The sequence below is a fragment of the Petromyzon marinus genome, chromosome 55 (assembly GCF_048934315.1).
Source record: "Petromyzon marinus isolate PM22_M1 ecotype Great Lakes invasive population chromosome 55, UKy_Petmar_22M1.pri1.0, whole genome shotgun sequence".
Taxonomy (NCBI): domain Eukaryota; kingdom Metazoa; phylum Chordata; class Hyperoartia; order Petromyzontiformes; family Petromyzontidae; genus Petromyzon; species Petromyzon marinus.
This window is the reverse complement of record NC_133721.1, coordinates 10,920,222-10,945,525: the sequence shown is the minus strand read 5'-3', so window position 1 is coordinate 10,945,525 and position 25,304 is coordinate 10,920,222. Positions and strand designations below refer to the sequence as shown.

At 54.6% G+C, this 25,304-nt stretch overlaps 1 protein-coding gene across 2 annotated transcripts in view; it reads right to left on the bottom strand.

Moving 5' to 3' along the window:
• Positions 1–25,304, bottom strand: part of LOC116954424 (plastin-3-like) — a 76,014-nt gene that overhangs the window by 9,772 nt on the left and 40,938 nt on the right. The window contains exons 2-11 of one of the 2 annotated variants that reach the window (XM_032974931.2): positions 23,031–23,151; positions 20,909–21,072; positions 20,317–20,446; positions 15,599–15,731; positions 14,945–15,026; positions 14,053–14,218; positions 13,301–13,443; positions 11,599–11,694; positions 10,296–10,488; positions 2,593–2,715 (exon numbers count right to left, since the gene is read on the bottom strand). In XM_032974931.2, coding sequence (XP_032830822.1) covers positions 2,593–2,715; positions 10,296–10,488; positions 11,599–11,694; positions 13,301–13,443; positions 14,053–14,218; positions 14,945–15,026; positions 15,599–15,731; positions 20,317–20,446; positions 20,909–21,072; positions 23,031–23,097 — 1,297 coding nt within the window. In that variant the 5' untranslated portion in view covers positions 23,098–23,151. The remainder of the gene's footprint in view (positions 1–2,592; positions 2,716–10,295; positions 10,489–11,598; positions 11,695–13,300; positions 13,444–14,052; positions 14,219–14,944; positions 15,027–15,598; positions 15,732–20,316; positions 20,447–20,908; positions 21,073–23,030; positions 23,152–25,304) is intronic. The other variant, XM_032974930.2, reaches the window with a different exon arrangement.

Here is a 25,304-nt window from a genome sequence, read left to right as displayed (position 1 = left end):
CCCTCACCTCACCGCCGCTCACCCCATGCCCGCGCCGCATGCATCCGTCTCGCACAGAGAGAGAGCGAGTGAAGCTCATGCCATCACCAGCAAGCATCTGCCATCCCACATCCCCACCAATAAGAACTTGCCCCAGCAGTCTGTTGAAGGCTATACGGGGGAGGGGGGATCTTTGTCTTTATCGTTGTGAGCGTGCGAGTGATGAGCGTCTGTGTGTGATTGTAGAACACTTGGGGGGAGCGGTAGTGGAGCGGTTAGCGCGCTGCGCTACGAACCCGACGACCCGAGTTGGACTCCCGCTCACGGTCAGTGACGATTATCTGAACCTGTCCTGGGCCTCCCCTAGGTCGACTCCGCCTCAATGAGTACCTGGTGCGGTGTGTGAACATTGCCGCTGGGGAGACAAAGGCGGCTGGGCGTGGTGCTGACTTACATCTACTCGCTAATGGCACTTGCCCCAACAGTCTGGTAAGGGTATACGCGGGGGACCTTTGTCTTTGTAGAACACTGGGTGTCAAGACGCGTGGCTTCCGTGGCAATTTGGATTCGTTTTAACTCATCAATGTTACCACATTATTATTATTTAGAATATCATTATTGCCATCCTTGCAATCATTGCCATATTTAAAGTGTACACGTGTTTCTGTTGTCCTTGTATGCCGAGTCCAAATGTCAGACAACAACGCTCAGAAACTCCTGCGATGCCGTGAATCTTGCGGATGTGGTTGGACATTGCTGCTTCGTCTTCTTCTGTTGTTGTAGCACAAATCCCCGACAAGTCCCTTTGAGAGCACGCGATAAGGAAGAACATCTTCCCCGTGGCAACGACAATAGCTCAGCTCCTCCGGCCTGCAGTAAGGGACCACCCTCGCCAGACTCGAGAGATCGAGTGCGCCAGGTGGTGGCAGCACTGACGAGGAGCGGGCCTCGGCAGCAGGCACGTGGTGGCGGTGAGCCGGCGTTACCCAACAACTGCCCGAGCTCCCCGTTTATATATATAAACGGGGAGTTTATATATATGTGCGTAACGACTCGGCGGCAAGTTGTATGGAGAGCCACTTTTGTTTAAGGTTTTACAAAATAAGGAACCCTACTAACGATTTCCACAATGAGGGAGCCGAGGCTTCGTGACTGTTTTCCGGCTTGTATCTTCCTCCGAACGTCCCCACTCCGCTACGCGAGTCTATGGGTCTCTGTGTGAGTCTATGGGTCTCTGTTTGAGTCTATGGGTCTCTGTTTGAGTCTATGGGTCTCTGTGTGAGTCTATGGGTCTCTGTGTGAGTCTATGGGTCTCTGTGTGAGTCTATGGGTCTCTGTTTGAGTCTATGGGTCTCTGTTTGAGTCTATGGGTCTCTGTTTGAGTCTATGGGTCTCTGTGTGAGTCTATGGGTCTCTGTTTGAGTCTATGGGTCTCTGTGTGAGTCTATGGGTCTCTGTGTGAGTCTATGGGTCTCTGTGTGAGTATATGGGTCTCTGTGTGAGTCTATGGGTCTCTGTGTGAGTCTATGGGTCTCTGTGTGAGTCTATGGGTCTCTGTGTGAGTCTATGGGTCTCTGTGTGAGTCTCTGTGAGTGTGGGGAGCGGTGGTGTAGCGGTTAGCGCTGCGCTGCGCTACGGACCCGGCGACCCGAGTTCGATTCCCGCTCACGGCCAACGCCAGTGACGATAATCTTTACGGGTCCTGGGCCTCCCTCCCGTGGTCGACTCGGCCAAATAAAATGGGTACCTGGTGTGTAGTGTAATCATTAAATGAGAGTGGCCGAGTCTTTTCATCGCCGCCACCACCACCACCGACAAACAAAAAATGAATTCCTCAGTTCCCACCACCCAAGCCTCACCGCCGTACGCAAGAAGCAACAGACCGATAAGCGCCCAAAGGCCGTCTGGCATCTGCATGCAAGGGCAACGGTGGGGAGAGCAGAGGGCAAGTGGGCGAAACATGAAGGGAGTAACTGGGCGACGAGGGCCGCGGTCGCCACGTTGATATTCTTTTTCTCGCAGAGATCCTATTTCCCCTGCCGCCTGTGAAACCTCAAAATGCTTACCGTCGGATGTGTCGAAAATCTGTCATTTTTTGGAACTACGTTTTATTTTATTTACCGGGTGAAAAAAACAAAAAACCTCACCGAGCTATGTAGCTCTTTCACAGGAGCGACCTGGCCACAAATGATAGCTCAACGAAGTGGCTTGACATCACGAGGGACAATATAGCAGCAGCAAAGATACCCGAAACGTGTGATGTTGATTCTAAATGTTCGAGGGGGAATACCAGAGGAACCGGAGAAACATCCACGTGACCACGGGGAGATGAGAGACATGCAAACTCCAAATATACAGCAGGCGTCAGGGTTGGGATCGAACCCACGACCTCCTGTGTACCAGGCGAGGTAGTTAACATCTCCTAGCCACTGTGATGATGATGAGAGAGAGAGACATGCAAACTCCAAATATACAGCAGGCGTCAGGGTTGGGATCAAACCCACGACCTCCTGTATACCAGGCGAGGTAGTTAACATCTCCTAGCCACCGTAGCGCCCCCGAAACTTCACCAGGCGAGCCACCATAACCACCACCACCACCGCCGATCCCCACCTCGGATCCCAGCAAGGATCCCACTTCCCCGGGAACGAGCCCGAGACCCGGGATTTTTCGTTTCATCACCATCATCATCACCATCATCACCACCATCACCACCATCGCCGTCACCACATCCGTCTTGACAAAGAAGGGCCAAAGCGTTAAACACAAAATGCAGGCACGCACGTTAATCCTGGCACGGGGGTCAAAAGCAAGCCACAGTTCGTGCGGAGTAACCCCGGCAGCGTTTGTCCAACGAGCCCTCGCTCCGCCGATGAGACCCGGAAGCTCGAAACCGACCCAGAGTTCGCTCACCGAAGCAAAGTGCCGCTTGGTAATGTTGGTCTGGAATGCCAGTAGGTCGATGCACTGCTTACCCTTCGCTCTTATCCACAGTCACGGTCACGGCAATTTCCCAATCAAAACGACGGGTACGGGTCGGCGGCTCACGTCACATCTGTAGCCTTGAGCCAGCGGTGGAAGTTCCACGTCCCTAATGGAAGGATCGAGTCCATCCGCACAAAGCGGTGATCGAATTGTATAGGCTCTAGAGGGCCCACGACCGTGCCGAGTGGCGAGAAACCACGTCACGAGCCAATCAGGTGCAAAGCGTTGCGCCTCATTGGCTCACACCGTGCCGGCGTTAGCACCGAATAGGCACGGCGGGGAGGGAACAAAGCTCCTCGTGAATGTGCTATTGTTCATTTACGTGACAAAGTGGCCGGGCGAGCACAATGGTGTGGCGGGTGTGAATGCGTTGATCGCGGACGAGGGGAGTCAGTTTGTTGCATCGCTGTGATCTTCAGGGCTGCCACAAAGTCACCTTTTGCATGAAATGCCGATGTCCTTTGGCCACATTCTGCCCGAGCAATTCTGGAATTATTCAAATCATAATTCAGTGGACGATTGATGGATGGATTAGGAGAGGATCTTATCTGTGATTGGTGGATTGGAAGGGGATCTGATCTCTGATTGGTGGATTGGGCGGCCATCTGATCTGTCGTTGATGGATTGGGCGGCGATCTGATCTGTCATTGATGGATTGGGCGGCGATCTGATCTGTCATTGATGGATTGGGAGGGGATCTGATCTTTGATGGATGGGGAGGGGATCTGATCTTTGATGGATGGGGAGGGGATCTGATCTGTGATTGGTGGATTGGGAGGGGATCTGATCTGTGATTGGTGGATTGGGAGCGGATCTGATATGTGATTGGTGGATTGTTCGAATAGAGAGTAACGATATCCTTTTATCAAGCAAAGGGACTTGGTGGCCACCCTGTACCACCTCTGGGGTTGCCGGTTTAGTCATCGTCAAAGTCATCCCGCTTTCCTTCTCCACATTACAGATTTTCTTCTGCCGGCTCCTTTCCAAAAAAGCAACAATAACCATTGACTCGAGAAAATTAAGTGGGGGGGGACCATCGGTACAATTACGAGACATCTGACAGCGGGGAATTGGTACACGAGAATAACCGACGGAGCCGATGGAAATTTCCAAGGTACGCGATGGACGTTACTCGGGAGGCCATCGCATGGCCCGAGTGTCACCCTGGAAAGACACCGACGGCGGTCGGCGTCGTATCGGGGCTCTTCCATTGAGGTGCCGCAGTGGCAAGAGATGTCAACACCATCGCCTTGTATGCAGGGGGTAGCGGGTTCGATTCGAACCACGACGGTGTCTGCTGTATATTTGGAGTGTGTGTATCTCTCTCCCTGTGGTCACGCGGAATTTTGTCCGGGGTCCTCCGGTTTTTTCCCCTCCGCATTTAGAATGAACAACACCGCGCGTTTCAGAGTATTTGGCCGCTGCTGTGAATTCCCCACGTCATGATGACGAGCCCACTTTCGTTGAGCTATCATTTGCCATCGCCAGGTCGCTCATAAAAAGACCTACGCAGCTTAGTGGGCCTTACTTGGTAAGGTAAAAGTCGTAAGGAAAGTAAAAGAAAATATACAAACAAGTGAAGAAAATTAATTATAGTTATTTAGTTTTAGTTACTGAACGGCGGGTCAGGGCGCGAGCGTCACGCTGGGACTGCGGGCGTTTCGCAGGAAAACTTCTGCGACGGCGGTCCCCCCCGAGGACCACTCGGCACCGCCGTGCTGTTTCGGAGGAAGAGGGCAGAGGTCACGTCGGCCACGCGGCCCAAAAAGAGTGCCCGCGGCCTGCGGCTCATGGGGCCAGCAGCCTTGTACCAGGCACTCATTTAAGGCTGAGTCGACCTTAGGGGGAGGGAGGCCCACGGGACCGGTTCAGGTGTCCGTCGCCAATGTTGCTCGTGAGCCGGGAGTCGAACTCGTGCCGCCAGTTTCGAAGCGGGGCGGCGCCAACCGCTGCACCACTGTTCCCTGCCAACCCGACCCACTGCACTGGGCAATCTCTGCTGGACATCTGTGAAATAAACAGCTGCATAGCTCATCGGACTCCTCCGGTCTAAATCAACATTCTGATTCTGACCGCCACCGGCCCGCTCGCTGCCGAGCACGTGGGTTCATCACTGGCCCGCAGGGTTCACAAAATGGGATTTGTCGGAGTCTCGACACGATACCAATGGCGTGCCAGGAAATGCGCCGAGCATGCGACCGAGAAAAAATTGAGCAGAAAGACAACTTTCTCAACGATGGAGCTCGCACGACAAAGACGGCGGTCACCGCATTTGCGCAGCGCTTTCAGACGCGCTCCTGCGGCAGTCTGGATCGCTCTTCCTTCCGATATTAGGATGCCGCTGGGAGCTATGCATTTTAAAATAATCTCAATTGAAAACTAATTTCTTTCGGACTCCTTTTTGTGTTTCGTTTGTCGTCGTCCCCGCTCCCCCCCCCCCCCCCCTCCGAGCGCACACCCCCGATTGGCACGGTTGGCTACGTATGGCGCGAAATAAATTCAACGTACGTGTCACGCACACGCACATTCTTGGACAAGGCGATGAGAAAACAAAAGGCTGAGCCACAAGGGTTGTTGCGACTGGGAAAATGGGATGTTGGACGCAATTGGGGGGGGAGTTGAATCCAACGCGAGGCCCTCGCGGGCGGAGCTGCGCCGTGGAGAAGAAAGGCCGACGATCGGCGCACTGCAGTGGACGTTTACGAAGTGGGGGACCGCGGCCCTCAAAGGAATGGCTCCACCCTCCCTGTGGTGGCCCTCCCAAAAACTCCCTCGCCACTAGCGAGACGCCGGTGTACGGCAGCTGTGATGAGAGAGTGGCCACGCGTTGCGGCGGCGCAACGGTCCTTCGCTTGACTGCGCGCGACGGACGAAGGGTGAATGAATTTGAGCGGAGCACGCGACGCACTCGCAGACAGAGAGAGAGAGAGGGAGAGACACGCGCGCGTGCGTGGGCCACGTGACGTCCCTAGGGATTAAACAGGCGACAACGCAGCACAGATTCTCACAACATTTACGGAAACAACAACAACAACAAACAACAACAACAACGGGTGGAACAACTGCAAGAGAGCAGCACTCTGGGTTTGCAATCGCACGACGGATTTCTGGAGCCACTTTAAATCACAAACACCCCGTGTGTGCTCCCCCCGTTGATGGGGGGGGGGACGGAAACGAGCCGTGCCGCTGCTGAGATTTACCGTCCCGGGCGAACATCCCACAAAGAATTCGCCACTTAACGTTCCGGGGTCTGCGTTGGGTTGGCAACCTGCATGCGTGGTTTAGCGTACGTGAGAAGTAATGTCCCCGGCTCTCTCCCAGGCTTGCCCTCTCCCTCGCCGCCAATGCCTGGGCGAGATGTTATCTCCCTCGCATGGTATACGGGCGGTCGTGGGTTCGATGTCGTTAAACCCTAAGGACACTCGAGCAGGCGGCTGGTACAATACACCGGTTGGAGCCAAACTCCTTTCCCAGCGCGTGCTGCGTACCCCCAGGTACCAGGGGCCGACCAGTCGGCGTATCTATGACCGGTGTGACGACACCGGTCTCGGCACGTGTCGGGGAAGTCACCCGACTCGCCATCGGGCGATTGCAAGTAGAGAATAGCGGTGGCCCAGTGGGCAGCCCACTCCCCCCCCACCCCCACTCCCCCCCCCATCTGCGTGAGCGGTTATGGGTAAGAGCAGGGTTCTTCAATTATATTTTATGGCGGGCCACGCAACAACAATAATAATAAAAGCGTGTGCTGGCGGGGCGGGTCATGTGACACACGCCACGCGCGCTGGCGGGGCGGGTCACGTGATATATGCCACGCGACGTCTTAAACCCCCCTTCCAGTTTCCGACGACGTACACCTACGTGTCCGTACATGCACGTCATCGAAAGTAAAGCAACTTGATCGGTGCCGAGGCTCACCACGCAAGGCCACGCGCGTGCGGGAGGGCGGCGTGGGACAGTCTTGGCGTCGGCCGTCGCATAGTGGCGGCGGTCGTGTCGCTACGATTCTCTGCGCTGAGTAGCGACATCCTCAGAAACAACGCCGCTACCGCACCTACGGCCCCTCTGGATAATGGCCGCTCGCGCGTTCCGAGATTCGGCGGTGAACGGGACCCCCCCTCCCCCCAACCCTGCAACTTGCGGCAATCTCAGAACGGTGAGAGGGTTGTTAACGCCGCGGGCGTCAAACGCTACGGCCTTTCGCGTTGCGACGTCGCGAATGCCGTAAAAAATTCGGTCACAGTCCCTGTGATCACTGTTACATTGCATTTATGGCTTTATTTTGTTGATTTCGAAAACGTTTTTTGGTTTGGCCATGTTTTTGTTTGTTGTAGTACGGAGTTAGACTGATGGCCTTAATCTTAGTTGCCTTGTGGTTGTTGTTGTTGTTTGACTTGCATCCCACTGGGATTTTTGCACACAGCGTTGGTGTACGGTGCTTTTTTCAGGAATATTTTGCTGTTTTTTTTCATGGATTTTCTGTTTGCACAGTCACATAGTCACTTTAAGATGTTTTTCTTGTTCATGTTTTTGTTTTTCGTTTGTTGCGGTTGCACCCGATTCAAGAGCCGAATGGCTCACAGGGCTATACCAAATAAATTGAACTAATGGAACTTTGGTGCACGCGACCTCATTTCTCTCCTGGTCTCTCATCTCTAGGCCTGGTTTATTTCGCCTTCATCTCACCGATCTTTTATCTCTCATCGACGGATCTCGCTCTCGCTCTCATCTCTGACCTCTACCACTGTACGGGCCGGTGCGGCTACCTCCTCCCGCCCTCCCTCCATACGTGGGAGACTGAAGGGGTCACAGCCTAAGTGTGACTTCGGCGAAGGGCAACCCGTTGCTCACATCGCCTGTCGATCGCCAAAGTGCGCGCGTTTTGCAGGAGGCACAAATGGAATCCACTTGGAAATGGCTTTCCAAACATCCCGCTATAAACTCTGTTCATTCGTTAAGCCTGCTGATTGACGTCACGTTACAACTAACGATGCCTTTCAAATCCCGCGTGAGAGAAGACGACCTCTGACCCGCACCCCCCAGCCCCCCGTTGTTGATCTCTCTCAATGCTCTACGCCTCGCTCATCTGCCTCTCTCCTGTTTGACGCCGATGCAACCCGATTTAAGAGCTTCTCGGCTCACGGGGTACTAAAAGATAAACGGAAGTGTCTCGCTCAGCCGACGATCTCCTCAGAAGGCCGCAGCTCGCAGGACCACGCCGAGGGGGAGACATCTCAACCGGTCCCTTGGGCCCCACGTGGGCCACCGCATGGGCCACCACGTGGGCCACCACGCAAGGCCACAACGTAGACCCCATGTGGGCCACCACGTGGGTCACCATGCAGGGCCACCACGCGGGCCACCACGTGGGCCACCACGCAGGGCCACCACGTGGGCCACCACATGGGCCACCACGTGGACCCCACACAGGGCCACCACGCGGGCCACCATGCGGGCCACCACGTGGGCCACCACGCAGGGCCGCCAAAAAACGAGTTGAAGAACCCTGACGCATAGGAGGAAGCGCGGGAGAGCCGCCACTCAAGGGGGAGACGCAGGCACGCGGCACAGTACCTACATTGCGAAGGCCAGCCTCGTCGCCGCTCTCTATCTCTGAGCGGAAGGAAGCGGGGGGGGGGGGGGGGGTGGGGGTGGGGGGTGGGTTTAGAGAGAGAGAGAGAGACAAGCGCGGCTCGCCCGAGGTGGCGGGGGGGGGGGGGGGGACGCGCACCGTCAATGACCACGACGACGACCGTCTTAACCCACCGCGGTTGAGACATCAGCAGCAGCAGCAACAACAACAACAACAACCGCTGCGGTGTGCGGGGACGTCAAGTCGAGGTCTTGTTGCGCCCGTCTACGGCCGGCGGGCCACCAACTCGCGGCACATGGCCGCGGGGCCGGAGCCAGCGGGGTGGGGGGGTGACAGGGGGGGGGGCGACATTCTGCGTGTAAGTGTACGACACTCGGTCCGGCAGGCTCCGTGCAACTGCATTGTCAGAGCGTGTCCGCCAAACCGATGGCGTCTAAGTTCAACAGCCTGACCTCTCTAAATCATTCTTGAAATTAACATTTGTCGAATGTCACCCCGGCCTGAAAATCCTGGCTCCGCCCCTGCCTGGCCGCGGCAAGGGTGCAGGGCTGCCGTTCTCCTGCTCAAGCCACTGCTGGCGGCAGGGCCTCTACTGGAGGGAGGTCGAGTGCGGTGTTCTTCACTGCAATGCCCCCGCCTGGCGGCTTTGAGTGCGGGCCCCTGACGTGCGCCCCCACCCCCCCCACCCCCCCCCCCACCCTGACAATAGACAAATGTGAAAACAGCCCCCATCATGATCATCATCATCATCATCGTCGTCGTCGTGCTGCTGCTGTCAAACCCCTCAATGGTTTCGAATGCGTGGCGGGCGTCACGCGAATGATGTAAAATCGGCGAAAGCGGCACCCCTCTAAAAAATTAAATAAATCAGTGAAGAACGCTGCGCTGGAGGGTATTTGGCCTACTCTTCCATGCAGCAGGTGGCCAGATGTTTTCGGGGAAAGGTGGGAGCAGTGGTGATGGCAACCGCCCACTGCGGGGGGGGGGGGGGAGTGCGGGGGGGGGGGGCTCAGGAGAAATTAATTGTGGGAGCGTCACGTGACACGGACAAACGGCATGACTTAGAACCATTAAACCCCGCAATACAATCCATCGTTTTGAATTACGAGCTCTCGTGTCGTTGGAGGGGGATCTGAAATCGAGCCGACATTTGGTTAGCTCGTCTTTTCTGTTGTTGTCGTGAATTCAGGGCCCCAGTGAGCTACTCGGGGACCCCAGGCTTTCGCTTACTTCGCTTAAGCCAAACGGCGCCGCCACTGGGTGGGAGAACCCACGGGGCCGGGGGTTAGCGGGGCACCAACATCAACAGCGTGAAGGGTACCGCTGCGAACTCGCCTCCAGGCGACGACACCAAAGACAAAGACCCCCCCCCCCCCACCTCCACCATATCGCTTTAACAGACTGCCGGGGCTTGTGCCGGCAGCGAGCGGCAGCTGCTGTGAAGGCCCGGCACGGCACACGGCGAGCACCACGCCCGGCCGCCTTTGTCTCCCTGAGTTTGCGGATGGGTCTCCCCGAGGCCGAGTCGACCTCGGGCGAGGCCCAGGTCCGGTTCAGGTCATCATCGCCCGGCGGCCTCGAGCGGGAGTCGAGGCCGCGGCGACAGCGTGCCGAACCGCTCCCCACCCCCCCCCCGCCGCGACGCGAGCGACCGACTCGTCCGCGGTGTCCGTCGCCGCCTTCTCTCCGACGACCACCCCCAGCCACGGCGCCGCGCGCAAGCGCAAGCGCAAGCTGTCACCTTCGAGCTGGCTCCAGTCGATGCCACTTTCGGGCCGGCTGAGCGCCGGGTGCTTGCTGAAGAGGTTCGCCACAAAGGCCAGGTTGAGCTTGTAGTTGCCCCGCACCACGTCGGTGGGCGTCACGAACTGCCGGCAGTCCAGCCGCTCGGCCTGCTGCAGCATCTGCTCGGCGCGCTTTGTCTCGTCTTGCTCCTTGCGGTGGGGTGAGGGAGGGGGGGGGAACGGCGGCCGCGGGCGACAGCGGTGGAGGGGTAATCAGCGTCACCATCGTCGTCGTCGTCATCATCTAACCCCCCCCCCTTTTACCCCCCGTAGGCGCGTGTCGTCGGCTTTAGCTTTCAGATTCCGCCCCGGTGACGTTGAACAACGCGCCCGTACGCGCGTTGTTGTTGTACGTCACCACAAGGCCATGCCGGAGGTCGTGTGGCACAGATTGGTGCCAGAGTGCCCCCTTCCTCTTTTGGCTCCGCGCCTTTCCTTTTTGGGACCCGCCCCTTATTTTCTAGGCCCCGCCTCTTTCTTTTAAGGCCACGCCCCTTCCCCCCAGACACGGGGTTGGGCCTGTTTGGGAAGTTTGTTTTTTGGGAGCATGGGGTGGAGTTGAAACCGGCAACCTCCGAAATCTCCAGCTTACTAACCGTTACACCTCGTCAGTCTCTGTACCACCACCACCACCACGTACCTCCCCCCGCTCCACCACGTATCCCCCTCCACCCCATTCCCCCCCCCCCCCACCACGTCCCCCTCCCCCCCCCCACCACGTCCCCCCCCCTCCACCACCGAGTCTTCCCGCCTCCACTGCATCCCCCCCCTCCACCACATCCCTCCCTCCCCATCCCCTCTCCACCAAATCCCCCTCTGCGTGCGTGTGTGCGTGTGTGCATGCGTGTGTGCATGCGTGTGTGCGTGCGTGTGTGTGTGCGTGCGTGTGTGCGTGTGTGCGTGCGTGTGTGCGTGCGTGTGTGTGTGCATGTGTGCGTGCGTGTGTGCGTGCGTGTGTGCGTGCGTGTGTGCATGCGTGTGTGCGTGCGTGTGTGTGTGCGTGCGTGTGTGCGTGTGTGCGTGCGTGTGTGCGTGCGTGTGTGTGTGCATGTGTGCGTGCGTGTGTGCGTGCGTGTGTGCGTGCGTGTGTGCATGCGTGTGTGCGTGCGTGTGTGCGTGCGTGTGTGCGTGCGTGTGTGCGTGCGTGTGTGCATGCGTGTGTGCGTGCGTGTGTGCGTGCGTGTGTGCGTGCGTGTGTGCGTGCGTGCGCGTGCGTGTGTGCGTGTGTGCGTGTGTACGCGCGCGTGCCCGCGGGCTCACGGTGAAGCCGGCCATGTCGATGTCGATCTTCTCCTCTCCCGCCACGTCGCCCTTGGGCGCGATCTGGTTGATGAGGTGGAAGTACGCCCTCGAGTCCTGGGGGCACGGCGGGGGGCGGGGGGGGGGGGGTCGGTGGGGAGGAGAGATGCGCAGCGGCACGTTTAGATGGGGGGCCCTCAGAGTCGCGCTCGCTCGAGAGACAGCCGCGTTCATGATGCATCGCCATCGTCATTTAACTGTGACAAAATAAAATATTAAACTATATATATAAATATCTACATGATGGGACCTCCTTTGCCAGTACCAAAATATGAGAATAGGTTTCCCCCTTTTGGCGTCCTCTGGTCTAACACCGTTTTGGGACGAGGCTCGAAAGAAAGCCGTCTCTGGTGTGGACCAATCAGTTTCAAAGACAATGCACATACTGTCAGAGCATGTTTTTTGTTTGCATTCTGACCACAAGTATTGTGGTTAATGCAAGACATGATTCCTTATTCTTAGCTCTTTCGGTAAAGTCACGTTGAAGGGAAACAATAAAATAATACAATTTGTATAAAACAATAAAAATTCTCAAATTTTATTATTTTATTGTTTCCCTTCAACGTGACTTTACCGAAAGAGCTAAGAATATGAATTACTGCAGCCACGAAAGCTTTAAATCAAAACATGATTCCTTGTAAAAGGTTTCAGTTTGGTGTCTCAACATCTTAACATCTGTTTTGTTGCCATAAAAAAGGGGAAAACCTATCCGTGTATATATATATAAGTTTTACCAGGTAAGGCCCCACTGAAGCGACCTGGCCACAATTGATAGCTCAACGAAGTGGGCTTATTACGTGGACAGTTATAGCAGCCAAATACTCAACGTTCTCATCGTGTTCAAAAACCGGAGGATCTGGAGAAAAATCCTCGCGACCACGGGGAGAATATGCAAACTCCAAATATACAGGCCTCAGTGTCGGGATTAAACCCACGACCTCCTGTACACCAGGCGAGGTAGTTAACATGTCGCTTCCATGGCATCCACATGTTATACCGGAACAAGATGACGGTGATGTCCCCCTGTGCGTGCAGAATCTGGTGACAATGCGAAGAGTACTCAATAATAATACTGTAATCAAAACGTTCAATGCATATATGTATGTTGAACTTCTTTCGCACCGTACGTAGCCAACCATTCTAATTGGAGGTTCGGAATGATGATGGGGATGTATGTATGTTGAACTTCTTTCGCACCGTACGTATGTAGTCAACCATTCTAACTGGAGGTTCGGGATGATGATGGGGATGTATGTATGTTGAACTTCTTTCGCACCGCACGTAGCTAACCCTGCTAGTCGGTGGTGCGGGGGTCCCGAGCTAAATGGTGGGCCCAAGTTGTAAACCCCAAGTTAACCTTAAAAAATCACCATCCTATTAACCATGTAAGGGGCCCACTGAGCTACTCGTTCCTTTCTCAGAGGCGATCTGGCCGCACACGATGGCAGCTCGTCATCGCACGTGCGAATTAACAGCAGCAGCAGCAGCCAAACGGTCGAAACGCGTGTTGATTGTAAATGTGGATGTGGAGGTGGAGGAGGAGGAGGGTTGGGGGGGATGGCAAAACCGGACGACCTGGAGAAAAATTCACGACGATCGTGGGGTGGGGGTGAAGGGGTGAGTGGATTTGGGGTGGGGGGGGGGCGGTGGGGGTGTGCTGCACCTGGATGTCGGTCGTGAAGTTGTTGATCTTCTGCCAGCCGGCGTTATCCAGGTGGTAGTTGACCCAGCGGAGGAGCAGCTCCTCTGGCGAGAGCTTCATCAGCTCCTCCAGACTCTCGCCGTCCATCAGCAGGGCCACCAGGGCTGCGATGAGGGAGGGGAGGCAGTGTGGGGGGGGCGAGGGGTTCGTTACGTGCACACACACATACACACACACACACGCACACACACACATACACACACACACGCACACACACACACATACACGCACACACACATACACACACACACACGCACACACACACATACACACACACACACGCACACACACACACATACACACACACACGCACACACACACATACACACACGCACACATACACACACACGCGCACACACACGCACACACGCACGCACACACACGCACACACACACACACGCAACGGGCGTGGTCATCGTTACGAGCGGTCGGTCCACGGGACCAGGCCGCGGCGGCGACGGTGGCGAGCGGCGGTGATCGACGGTGAGTGACGACGTTGAGCTGACGACGGTGAGTGAGGACGGTGATCGACGACGGTGAGCGACGACGGTGAGTGAGGACGGTGAGCGACGGTGAGCGACGACGGTGAGCGACGACGGTGAGCTGACGACGGTGAGCGACGACGGTGAGCGACGACGCTATGAGAGGGTGAGCGGCGATGGGTAACGTCGAGCGACGGTGGGCGATGAGGTGGCGAGGGAGTGCTCGCTCACCCTCGTTGCGCGTGAGCTCGATGTCGGCGAAGAGGCCGATCTTGATGATCTGCCACAGCAGGCCTAGCGCCAGGTGCGGCTTGCCCTCGCGGATGTCCCCGGCGCCGATGTTCACCACCTGGCAGCCGATGGCCGACGCCGAGTTGAGGGCCAGGTTCAGGTTCTCCTGTGGGGTGCCCGGGGGAGGGGGCCAGAAGGCCGTGGGGGGGGGGGGGTCAAGACGGGGTGAACCCCACGGGGGACACGGTGACACGGTGAGCTGGGCTACCGTGAGGGGTGGTACAGCGTGGAGGGGGTGGGGCAGCTGAGGGTGCTGGTGGGTGGCGTTGCCGGCTTGAGACGTGGCATGTAAGTGAAACTAAAATGTTTTCATTTTTATTTCGCCAGATAAAGGCCTCGCTGAGCTACGCGCGTAGCTCTTCTTCAGAAGTGGCCTGGCCACGAAGTGATAGGCCAGCGAAGTGGCGGCCCATCGTCGTTGCGTCGACATTCACAGCAGAAGCCAAACGCTCTCAACGCGTAGCGACGTTCACTCTCAATGTGGAGGGAAAAACCGGAGGGCCGGGAGAAAAATCCACGCGACCACGGGGAGAGAGAGAGAGAGACACGTAGACTCCAAATATACAGCAGCAGGCGTCAGGGTCGGGATCGAATCCACAACCTTATGTATACCGGGCGAGGTAGTTAACATCTCTCCACTGTGGCAGGATGTGTGTTGAATTTCTTTCGCACCGTACGTAGCCAACCGTGCTAATCGGAGGTGCCGGGGGGAAGGAAAACTAGCTACGGTTAGCAGTTGTGTGGCTGTGTGGTTGCTGCCCAGCTTGTTGTAGCCAGGAGAGCCTCAACGAGCCTCGTGACCCGTTCCCAGCAGGGTCCTGCCACTCCTCACCTGGATGGTGAAAGCGGTGAGCTTCTTCTTGTTGATGGCTCGCTCGTCGATGGTGTCTGGACTGGAAATGTTGATCATTTTGCTGCGACGGAAAAAAAAAGATCAAAAAGAGGTCCCCATGATCAGAGCCTGCGTCAGCGCGTTCTCAGCCGCTCCACACTGAGCCAGCCGAACGAGACACAAAGTGAAATGAGGTCGACTAGCCGGACCGTTACCACCGTCTCATCCGCACTGTGGTCACCCACCACACTGCAGGTGATAACGACACACTCACCTACCCGCGCTGTGACTCAACCACCACACTGCAGGTCACAACAAAACAGTCACCCACTCACGCACCCAGCCACATAATCACCTACCCACTCACCCACTCACTCACCCCCCCCCCGCCATCCACAAACTCACCCACTCCCTGACTCAACTACCACACTGCAGGTCACAACAACACAGTCACACACTCACTTACCCACCCGCTCATCCACCCACTCACTCACCTACCCACCCACCCACCCACTCACTGACTCAACCACCACACTGCATGTCACACCAATTCCCTTCCCTGCTCCTTCCCACGCACCCCCCAAGAGTGGTAGCTGGCTAAAGCAGGTTCTCCCCACCGGATCCACCACCAGGCTCTGTCTCTCTCTGTCTCACCAGAGGATGATGCCGTCCCCCAAGGACCTGAAGAGCGACTCGTTGTCGGGGTTGACCGGCAGCACGTGCTTGCAGTCAGGGTCAGGCTCCAGCGCCTTGTTGACCCAGCCGGCGAACGCCACGCGCTCCTCCACTGTGGACGCGCGCACGCACGCACACACGCACGCGCACACGCACATGCATACACGCATGTGCACGCACACACGCGCAAGCACACACACACACGAACGCACACGCACGCACACACACGCACGCACGCACGCGCACACACGCACGCACGCGCACCCACGCATGCACACACACGCACGCACGCACACACACGCGTGGCAAGGGTCCAGGTCAACAGGGTCATCCGCGGGCAATGCCGCTTGACGCTGCGCCCCGCACCTCGCCCGTCGCTCTTAGCCAGATGGTGGTGATGGTGGTGGTGATGGTGGTGGTGGTCATGGTGGTGGTGGTGATGGTGGTGGTGGTCATGGTGGTGGTGATGGTGGTGGTGATGGGGAGAGATAGTGTAGCAGTCAGCACACTGCGCTATGAACGCGGCGACCCGGAACACGATTCCCGCTCACGGCCAACACCAGTGACGATTATCTGAACCGGTCCAGGGCCTCCCCTAGGTCGACTCAGCCTCAAGTGAGTACCTGGTGTGTAGTGTGTAAACATCGCCATTGAGAAGAGAAAGGCGGTCGGGAGTGGTGCTGGCCACCCACCCACCCAATTGTGTGCAGTGCCGGCTCTAATAGATGCTCGTTAGCAGTACTTGCCCTAACAGTCTGTTAAGGCTATATGGGGGATCTTTGTCTGAGGAGAGGCTGCCACTGCTCTGTCGGGAGCTGGACCGGTACCGCCTGGATCTCTGTGGCATTCAGGAGGTCCGGTGGACCGGTTCTGGCTCCTGCCACCATGAGGGGTGGACAGTCCTCTACTCGGGGCAGCAGACTGCCAAACAACAGGGTGTGGCTCTTCTTTTGAACAAAAGAATTAAGGGGGCGTGGGAGCGTGGCGGTGAGGTGTGGGAAGCTGTAAGCCCCAGGTTACTTTGGGTTCGCCTTCCCATCAACCGGAGGCGAGGAGTGGTGGGCGTGGTTACATATGCCCCCACCGAAGACACACGTCCGTGGAGGAATGCAGGCAAAGCCGATAAGTCAGATGCCTTCTATGACCTCCTGTCACAGGTGCTGGCTAAAGTCGCCCCTCGGGATAGAGTCATCTTGTTGGGTGACTTCAATGCCCGAGTTGGTCATGATGCTGGCACCTGGTCTGGAGTGATTTGAGGGTACGGGCCAGATCAGCTCAATAACAACGGTAGGAGGCTACTAGATTTTTGTGCAGCCCATGGGCTTGTAATTACCAACACGCTGTTCCGGCATCGGCACATCCACACAACATCATGGATGCATGCCGGGTCCAAGCAAGAACACCTGCTGGACTACATAGTGACGGACCAGCGGATGCAAGCCCATGTCCTTGACACCAGGACCTACCGTGGAGCTGATCTGCCCTCTGACCATCGACTAGTCATCTGTAAGATGCGCCTCCCATTCTTCCACTCTGGTGGTGGGTGTACACCCAGGACCCCATTCCAACCTAAAGTTGCCTGATCTCAGTTATCTGATGAAAGTTGCAAGCGAGAATTTCATCATCGCGTGTGGCTGGGGTTGGCATCGTCCCCCACTCCTCCTGATGTCGAGGGAAAATGGGCGAGATTTAGGACTGTGACTCATGCAGCTGCAATGGCTGCTTTGGGGACGCGGTCCAAGACCTCCCCATAGATCCTGGCTGACAGAGGAGGTGTTCAAGATGGTTGAGAAAAAGCGACAGGCCCATTGTCACTGGCTACAGAATCCCACGTCAGAGAATGAGGAGGCTTACCGCAGCCTTCGCTCGGAGGTTCGGAGAGCCGTGAGGCGCTGCAAGGATGGGTGGTGGTCGCGGGTTGCTGAGGAGATGGAGTCTGCCTCAGTGGCCCACGATCACAAATCTCTATTTAACTCCATCAAAAAAGTAACCTGCAGCGCCAGACCTATTACCATCATTAGGGAAAAAAACGGTGATCCAATCTCCGACCCCCAGGAACAGGTTTGCAGATTTGCTGAGCATTTCTGTGAGGTCTTGGGGGAGGGAAAATCCCTCAGCCAGGAAAACATTGTGGCACAAAGTGGAGATGACCCTACTGAGGCTGCAGTGCCTCAAATATTGGAAGAAGTCACCCCCTGTGAGTGGCTGGCTGAGGTGCCATCTGTTGAGGAAGTATTGAAGGCGATCCGGAGTCTGAGACCAGGAAAGGCAGCGGGCAGAGATGATCTCCCAAGCGAAATGCTGTGGGAGGGCGGCGTTTGTGCACAGACTGCCCTATATGACATCATAACAACAGTCTGGACCACTGGACGGGTTCCGCAGGATTGGAAGGATGCCCTGGTGGTCCCCCTCTTTAAGAAGGGGGACTGCACAGACTGTAACAACTACAGGGGCATCTCACTCCTCAGTGTGCCGGGAAAGGTCCTGGCAAGGATTATTCAACATCGCCTTGCCAGGCACGCTGAGGAGAGGCTTGCGGAGCCCCAATGCGGTTTCAGGAAAGGGCGGTCCTGCACAGATGCCATATTTTCTGTCCGTCTGCTACAGCAGAGGTGTAGGGAATTCCAGCAAGACCTACATCTCTGCTTTATTGACCTGGTCAAGGCCTATGATACCATCAGTAGGCCTGGGCTCTGGGTTGTTCTTAGTGCTTTTGGAGTCCCTGACCCTCTGCTCACGATAATTAAGGACCTTCATGATGGTGAGCGGGCCCGGGTAAAACTACGTGGCCGGGAGTCAGAGCCATTCCCTGTACACCTTGGGGTGCGACAGGGATGTCCTCTGGCTCCCACATTATTTAACATCTATTTTGACCACGTAGTTCGTGAAGCCTTCAATAGCTGTACCGGGGGAATCTCCATTTGGTACAGATATAATGGGAGGCTGATCGATGCCCGGGTGCGGTCAAGGGATGGCTCCCTATTGCTCAACCACGTTATGTTCTGATGATTTGGTAATAGCTGTTCATTCAGAGGAGGAGTTGGAGATGCTGCTGCTGAGACTGGAGCGTGCCACTAAGAGATGGGGCCTTACCATCAGCCCCACCAAAACTAAGCACCTGCCTGGGTATTTTGTACCATCGGACACTCCACCCCCACAACTCCCAATCGGTGATGGGGCAGTTGTGGAGAGAGTGGAGAGTTTCCCATACCTGGGCAGTGTGCTTATGACTGGCTCCAGTTTAACAGCAGAGGTCTCACTCCGAATCAGTCGAGCGGCAATATCTTTCATCGGTTGCGTAACGCTGTGTGGAAGCTACCTGGTCTGTCGCTCCGCACTAAGCTTCAGTTCTTCTCGGCCACGGTCATTCCCTCCCTTCTCTACGCTTGCGAAACGTGGATCCCCCTAATGGAACATCTTCGCCGGTTCGAAACATTTAGGCTAGCCTGCCTACAATCCATCCTGGGTTTAACCAGGCTGGATTGTGTGAGGAGCTCACAAATCTTAGAAAGATCTGGGTAAGGTCCCATCGGTGAGCTCCTCCGGCAGGCAAGGCGGCATTGGCTGGGTCATGTAGCCCGCATGCCGAGCCACCGCATGCCGAAACAGTTTTTGTTCGGCCGGATCGAGGGGGCTAAACGGGCGCGGCACGGGCTAGAGAAGAGATGGAGTGATGTGGTACAGGAGGACGTGGAGCTGAGTGGACTTGCCAATGACTGGTACCAGCGGTGTCATGATCGGCCTCTGTGGAGGAGGCTCGTGAAGGACGCTACTGGGCAGTTGGAGGCAGTCGCCCTCCAACAACAACGGAGGGCAGAGGAGCGACGCTCACAACAACGAGCGGAGCGCCGGGTGGCTAAAGTACAGCAGGTTGGCATAGTAGGGGGCACAGGTGGTGCATCAGCCAGTCATCTTAGTCAGTCGACCCGTGGCACTTGGGTCTGCCCCGTGACCTCCTGCCAGCGGGCGTTCGACACTTCACGTGGCCTCAAGGTGCACATGGCCTGGCACAAGCGTTGTGGTGACGTCACCGCCACTTAGTGGCGAATGGCGGTTGTTGTTGTTGTGTCTGTGTATGTGCCTGTGTGTGTGTGGTACAGCTGTGTGTGTGTGGTACAGCTGTGTGTGTGTGCTACAGCTGTGTGTGTGTCTGTGTATGGTACAGCTGTGTGTGTGTGGTACAGCTGTGTGTGTGGTACAGCTGTGTGTGTGTGGTACAGCTGTGTGTGTGGTACAGCTGTGTGTGCGTGGTAAGCTGTGTGTGTGTGGTACAGCTGTGTGTGTGTGGTACAGTTGTGTGTGTGTGGCACAGCTGTGTGTGTGTGTGTGCCTGTGTGTGTGGCTGTGTGTGTGTCTGTGTGTGTGGTACAGCTGTGTGTGTGTGGTACAGCTGTGTGTGTGTGGTACAGCTGTGTGTGTGTGGTACAGCTGTGTGTGTGGTACAGCTGTGTGTGTGTGGTACAGCTGTGTGTGTGTGGCTGTGTGTGTGTCTGTGTGTGTGTGGTACAGCTGTGTGTGGTACAGCTGTGTGTGTGTGTTACAGCTGCGTGTGTGTGGTACAGCTGTGTGTGTGTGTGGTACAGCTGTGTGTGTGTGTGGCTGTGTGTGTGTCTGTATGTGTGTGGTACAGCTGTGTCTGTGTGGTACAGCTGTGTGTGTGTGTGGTACAGCTGTGTGTGTGTGTGTGGCTGCGCTACCCGAATATGAGTGCTGGGTCCCTTCGCTGGAGATGTTGGAGGTTCCACCAATGGCCAGGATCCCATCCTTCTTGCTGATCGTCTTCCTGAACGTCTTGCCGATCTCCGTGCTCTTCAGCTCATGGTAAACCTGCAGGCACGTCGTCATCATCAACATCACCACCACCACCACCACAAAAACAACGGTCTCCCATATAGCCTCAACAGACTGTAGGGGCAAGTGCTGTTAGCGAGCACCTATGAATGCTGGCAACGGCACACAAGGGGGTGGGTGGCCAGCACCACGCCCGGCCGCCTTTGTCTCTCCGGTCGACCTAGGGCAGGCCCAGGACCCGTTCGGATAATCGTCACGGGTGTTGGTGGCCCCGAGCGGGAATCGAACCCGGGTCGCCGGGGTTTCGTAGCGCAGCATAGCGCTAACCTCTACGCTACCGCTCCCCCCACACACGTCACAAAGACAAAGGCCCACCGTATAGCCTTCGCAGATTGTTGGGGCAAGTGCCATCAGCGAGTAGTGGCAACACACGCGCGCGTGCACACGCAGGCAGTCACACGGACAGAGACAGAGAGACAGAGAGACAAGAGAGCCTACCGAGATGAACTCGTCGAAGCTGATGCGCCCATCCTGATCCGTGTCGCTCACGACCATGAGCTTCTGCACGATCTCGCGCACGCGGAAGCCCGGCATGGGCAGGTTGGCTTCGCGGAACAGATCCTGCAGCTCGAAGTCCTGCACGTATCCGCTGTTGTTAACATCTAGGGGAGGAGGGGGGGGGGTCAGGGTGGACAGGGTGGCGTAGCAGGCACGTGTAGAGTTGAGGTGAGGGGGGAGTTCACGGGCGAGTCCGTGGGTGACCTCGATCGCCACCCTGAGGTTGATCCAGGAATATACAGCGTGTTTGAAAAAGATGGACCCGATTTGAAATCGCTAAATCTCTGCAACCACGAACCGTCCACGAATTAATCTCTTACCACTTGAAAGGGCGGGGCATAGAGAAGGCGGGGCATAAAGAGGGCGGGGCATAGAGGGGCGGGGCATAGAGAGGGCGGGGCATAGTGTTTCAAATGATTACCGCTAGATGCCTCTCCCAGCGCACAAACAGCCCCTAGCCTCAGTCATTCGCTAGACAACGCTGCCTCAACGTTGGACAGGTCGCACGGAACCTCAAGACTTTGCGCTACACCCTTGCCCCCCAAGATCCCCAGACTTCACATCCTGCGACTTTTTCTTGTGGGGATAAGTCAAAGAGCGTGGTGTTTTTGTGCCACCATTAGCGACTAATCTGGATGACCTCAAAAACCGAATCACAGCAGCGTTGACTTCAGTGGAAGAGATGACACTTTGAGAGGCGTTTGGGACTAATTCAACTCTCGTCTCGATGTTGTCCGTACAGCAGGTGGAGGGCGCACGTAGAGCATTTATAAAATGGTTAGTAAAACTTGATAACTCATTAAACCGTTCGTAACTTTTTGTTGTAATTGTAACTGTAACATGTTGCCATCGTGAAATATACTGCTTTAAAATTGGGTCCATCTTTTTCTAACACCCTGTATATACACGTATGTAACGGCGAATCGCCTGATGGTGCAGTTTGCGGGCGTGAGCCCTCCTAACGTATGACAACAATGCCTGTAGCGACGTTGTTGATGGTGATCGTGCAGATGACGACGACGACGATGATGATATACAGTATTTGACGATTGTTGATGGTAATAATCGGTGATGGCGATTGATGTTGTTGACGCGAATGATGATGACAGTATACTCTTTGGTTATTTCGGTAAAACAGTCTGCATCAGCAGCAGGCCCACGCTTTCCCACCTGATCACGGACGCTTGTGTTGTGCCCGAAACGTCGTGATTTATTTTATTTTCTACCCACGTGACTTTACCGAAAGAACCAAAGAGTATGGATTCCTGCAGTCACGAAAGCTTCAAGTCAAGATTGATGATGACAGTGATGATTTTGGATGACGATGGTCGTCGTGATGATGATGGCATTGAAGGTGATGATGATAATGACGTTTGATAACAATAATTCAAACTAAATTTAGATTTAAAGCTTTCGTGACTGCAAGGATTCATCTTCTTTGGTTCTTTCGGTAAAGTCACGTAGAATGAGAATAAAATAATAAAATAGAACAATAAAATTCTCATGACGTTTCGGCCACAACACAAGTAGCCTTCATCAGGTGAAAGAACAGAACTGCCTTGGAGCACTGTCGTCCCGACAGTTCTGTTCTTTCACCTGATGAAGGCCGCTTGTGTTGTGGCCGGAACGTCGTGAGAATTTTATTGTCCTATTTTATTATTTTATTCCCATTCTACGTGACTTTACCGAAAGAACCAAAGAAAGAATAATTGTAACGTTTTATTTTTTCTACTTTTGCGTCGTCGTTTAAGCAAAATGCATCGCACATTCGCCGAGGCACCAAAGAGGAGGAGCTGGAAAGCAGCAGTCAGGTCGGTAGCCGGCGCTACCGACGATTTCCAAAGCTCTGCAGTCCTCTATATTTTAAGATATTTTCAGCCAACAAATGAGTGTATTTATGACGACGGTGACTATCACATTTATTTTGGTTGACAATCACGCTGCTGATGCTGATGATGATTGTGTTTGTTGATGTCGCCGCTGATGATGACGATGAGGGTGACGACGCTGATTATTGGCGGTGATAATGACGACGACGTCGACAAAGACGATGACGAGTTACCGATCTTGTCGAAGGCCTCCCTGATCTCCAGTAGCTCCTCCTTGGAGATGTGCGCCGTGTTGGACATCTTTGTCTCTCTCTGTGAGCAGAGTAGCCGGCACCGCTTGTCACAACCAAGCCTCTGCGATGGAAATCACGAGACACGCGGGAGATTGAACACTTAATTTGTTTAGAACTGCTTTGCGTGTTTAGGGGCCGTCCATAAATGACGTCACGCACTTGGGGGGGGGTGGGGTTGAGAAATGTGACGTCACATCAAAATGCGCAACTTTAAATAAATATAGATTTGTTTTCATAGTTTAGTTTCATTTCATAGTTTCATTTATTTGGTATAGTCCTGTGAGCCATTCGGCTCTTGAATTGGGTGCAACAGCAACAAACAAAAAATCAAAAACATCAACAAGAAAACATCTTAAAGTGACTTTGTGACTGTGAAAACAGAAAATCCAGGAAAAAAACATCAAAATATTCCTGAAATAGCACCGTACACCAACGCTGTGTGCGAAAATCCCAGTGGGATGCAAGTCAAACAACAAGAAGAAAACTTAGATTAAGGCCATCAGTCTTACTCCGTACTACAATAAACAAAAACATGGCCAAACCAAAATTTTTAGACATCACCAAAATAAAGCCATAAATGGAATGTAACAGTGATCATAGGAACTGTGACCGAATTTTTAACAATAAACTAGATAAACAACATGCAACACCAAACCCTAGAGCCACAGCTGGCTGCATGAGTCACTCCACAAACAACAGGAGCATCAGTCGGAGTATCACATTTTTCAATGCACCTTTAAGATCAGCACACAAAATCAAAATACAGATAATACTTTGCAGCGGTCATCCGGAGCGAAAACATTTTATTTTATTTCAGGCCACTGAATAGCAGTGGCAGCTCGGGGTGTACAACTCCTCTAGAGCAGTTTTGAGTGAAGATCTCATAGGTAGTGATTCAAGTTGCAGTTTATTGGCAATAGCATTCCAGACCCTGGGGGCATCAATAGCAAAGGCCATTCCTCCGGTTTTTGTACGGCAATAGGGAATGTGAAGCTGGTAGATGAGCGAAGACCTGAGGTCAAATTTGTTCTTTGAAACAGAGAGGAGATCCAGCAGGTAGTCTGCGGATTTTTTTGTAAGTACATCGTGAATAAATAAGATCTGGTGTACAAGCCGCCGAACATTAAGAGATGTTAAGTTTGACCCAATGTAGAGATCACAGTGGTGGGTCCTATATGGGCAGTTCAATGCAAATCGTAAGGCCGAGTGGTAGATGGAATCAAGCTTCTTCAGTACAGTACTTGGGGCTGATGTATACACGATATCACAGTAATCAAGTAGAGGCAGTATGGTAGCTTTTATCAATTCCAAACGGAAGCAGTGCTTGTGTCGATACAGAAAACCTATTGTTATTTTTGTCTTTTTACCAATATAATCAATGTGATCTTCAAAATTCAGTTTTGAATCCAGGATGACCCCAAGATACTTATAGGACTTGACTTGCTCTATTTGATTGTTATAACAACATCTGGCTGTGCCCCTGACATCGCTCCACGTTCGTCTGTGCAGCCTGGCCCGTGGGGGTGGATTAGTAAGCTGTAATAAATATTAATAATACAAGTTTACGTTTAACACGTAGGCTTTCGCGACCAATATCATCCACAATAGAGGTTTTGTTTTTGTTGGGTTAGATCGCGTAACTATAATTGTAAACGTTGTGGATTTACTCTCCAACACAACTGGTGTGCTGTACTCGTAACGAATTGGCATGTTCTGTTTACATGACAAACCTTACTAATTGGCTGAGTCGGGTGGTTGCGGGTTTAACGACACAATTATACTGGTAGTAGGAAACGTAGTGGACTGGAAGCCCAACCGGGATTAATTCACAAGAGGCAGGGGATTAATTGTGTATGTCTGTGGATGTCTGTCCACGTGTATCCGGACACCCGGATAAAATGGGAGGGGTGGGGCTGGGTGGAGAGGGGAGGGTGGGGAAGGGCTGGGTGGGGAGGGGCTGGGTGGGGAGGGTGGGGCTGGGTGGGGGGTGGGAGGGGTGGGGCTGGGTGGGGAGGGGCTGGTCACCCCGTGGTGCCCTTATATGGACTGGAAGCCCAACCGGGATTAATTCACAGGAGGCAGGGGATTATAACACTGCACTTTCTGCTGCGACCTCTTTTACACTGCAACTTTCTGGCGTTTTATAATTCTGCTCACTTTTAATTTTGCTTTCTTCTGCGCACGACCCTAACAAGTTTGGCTTCAATATCCGTA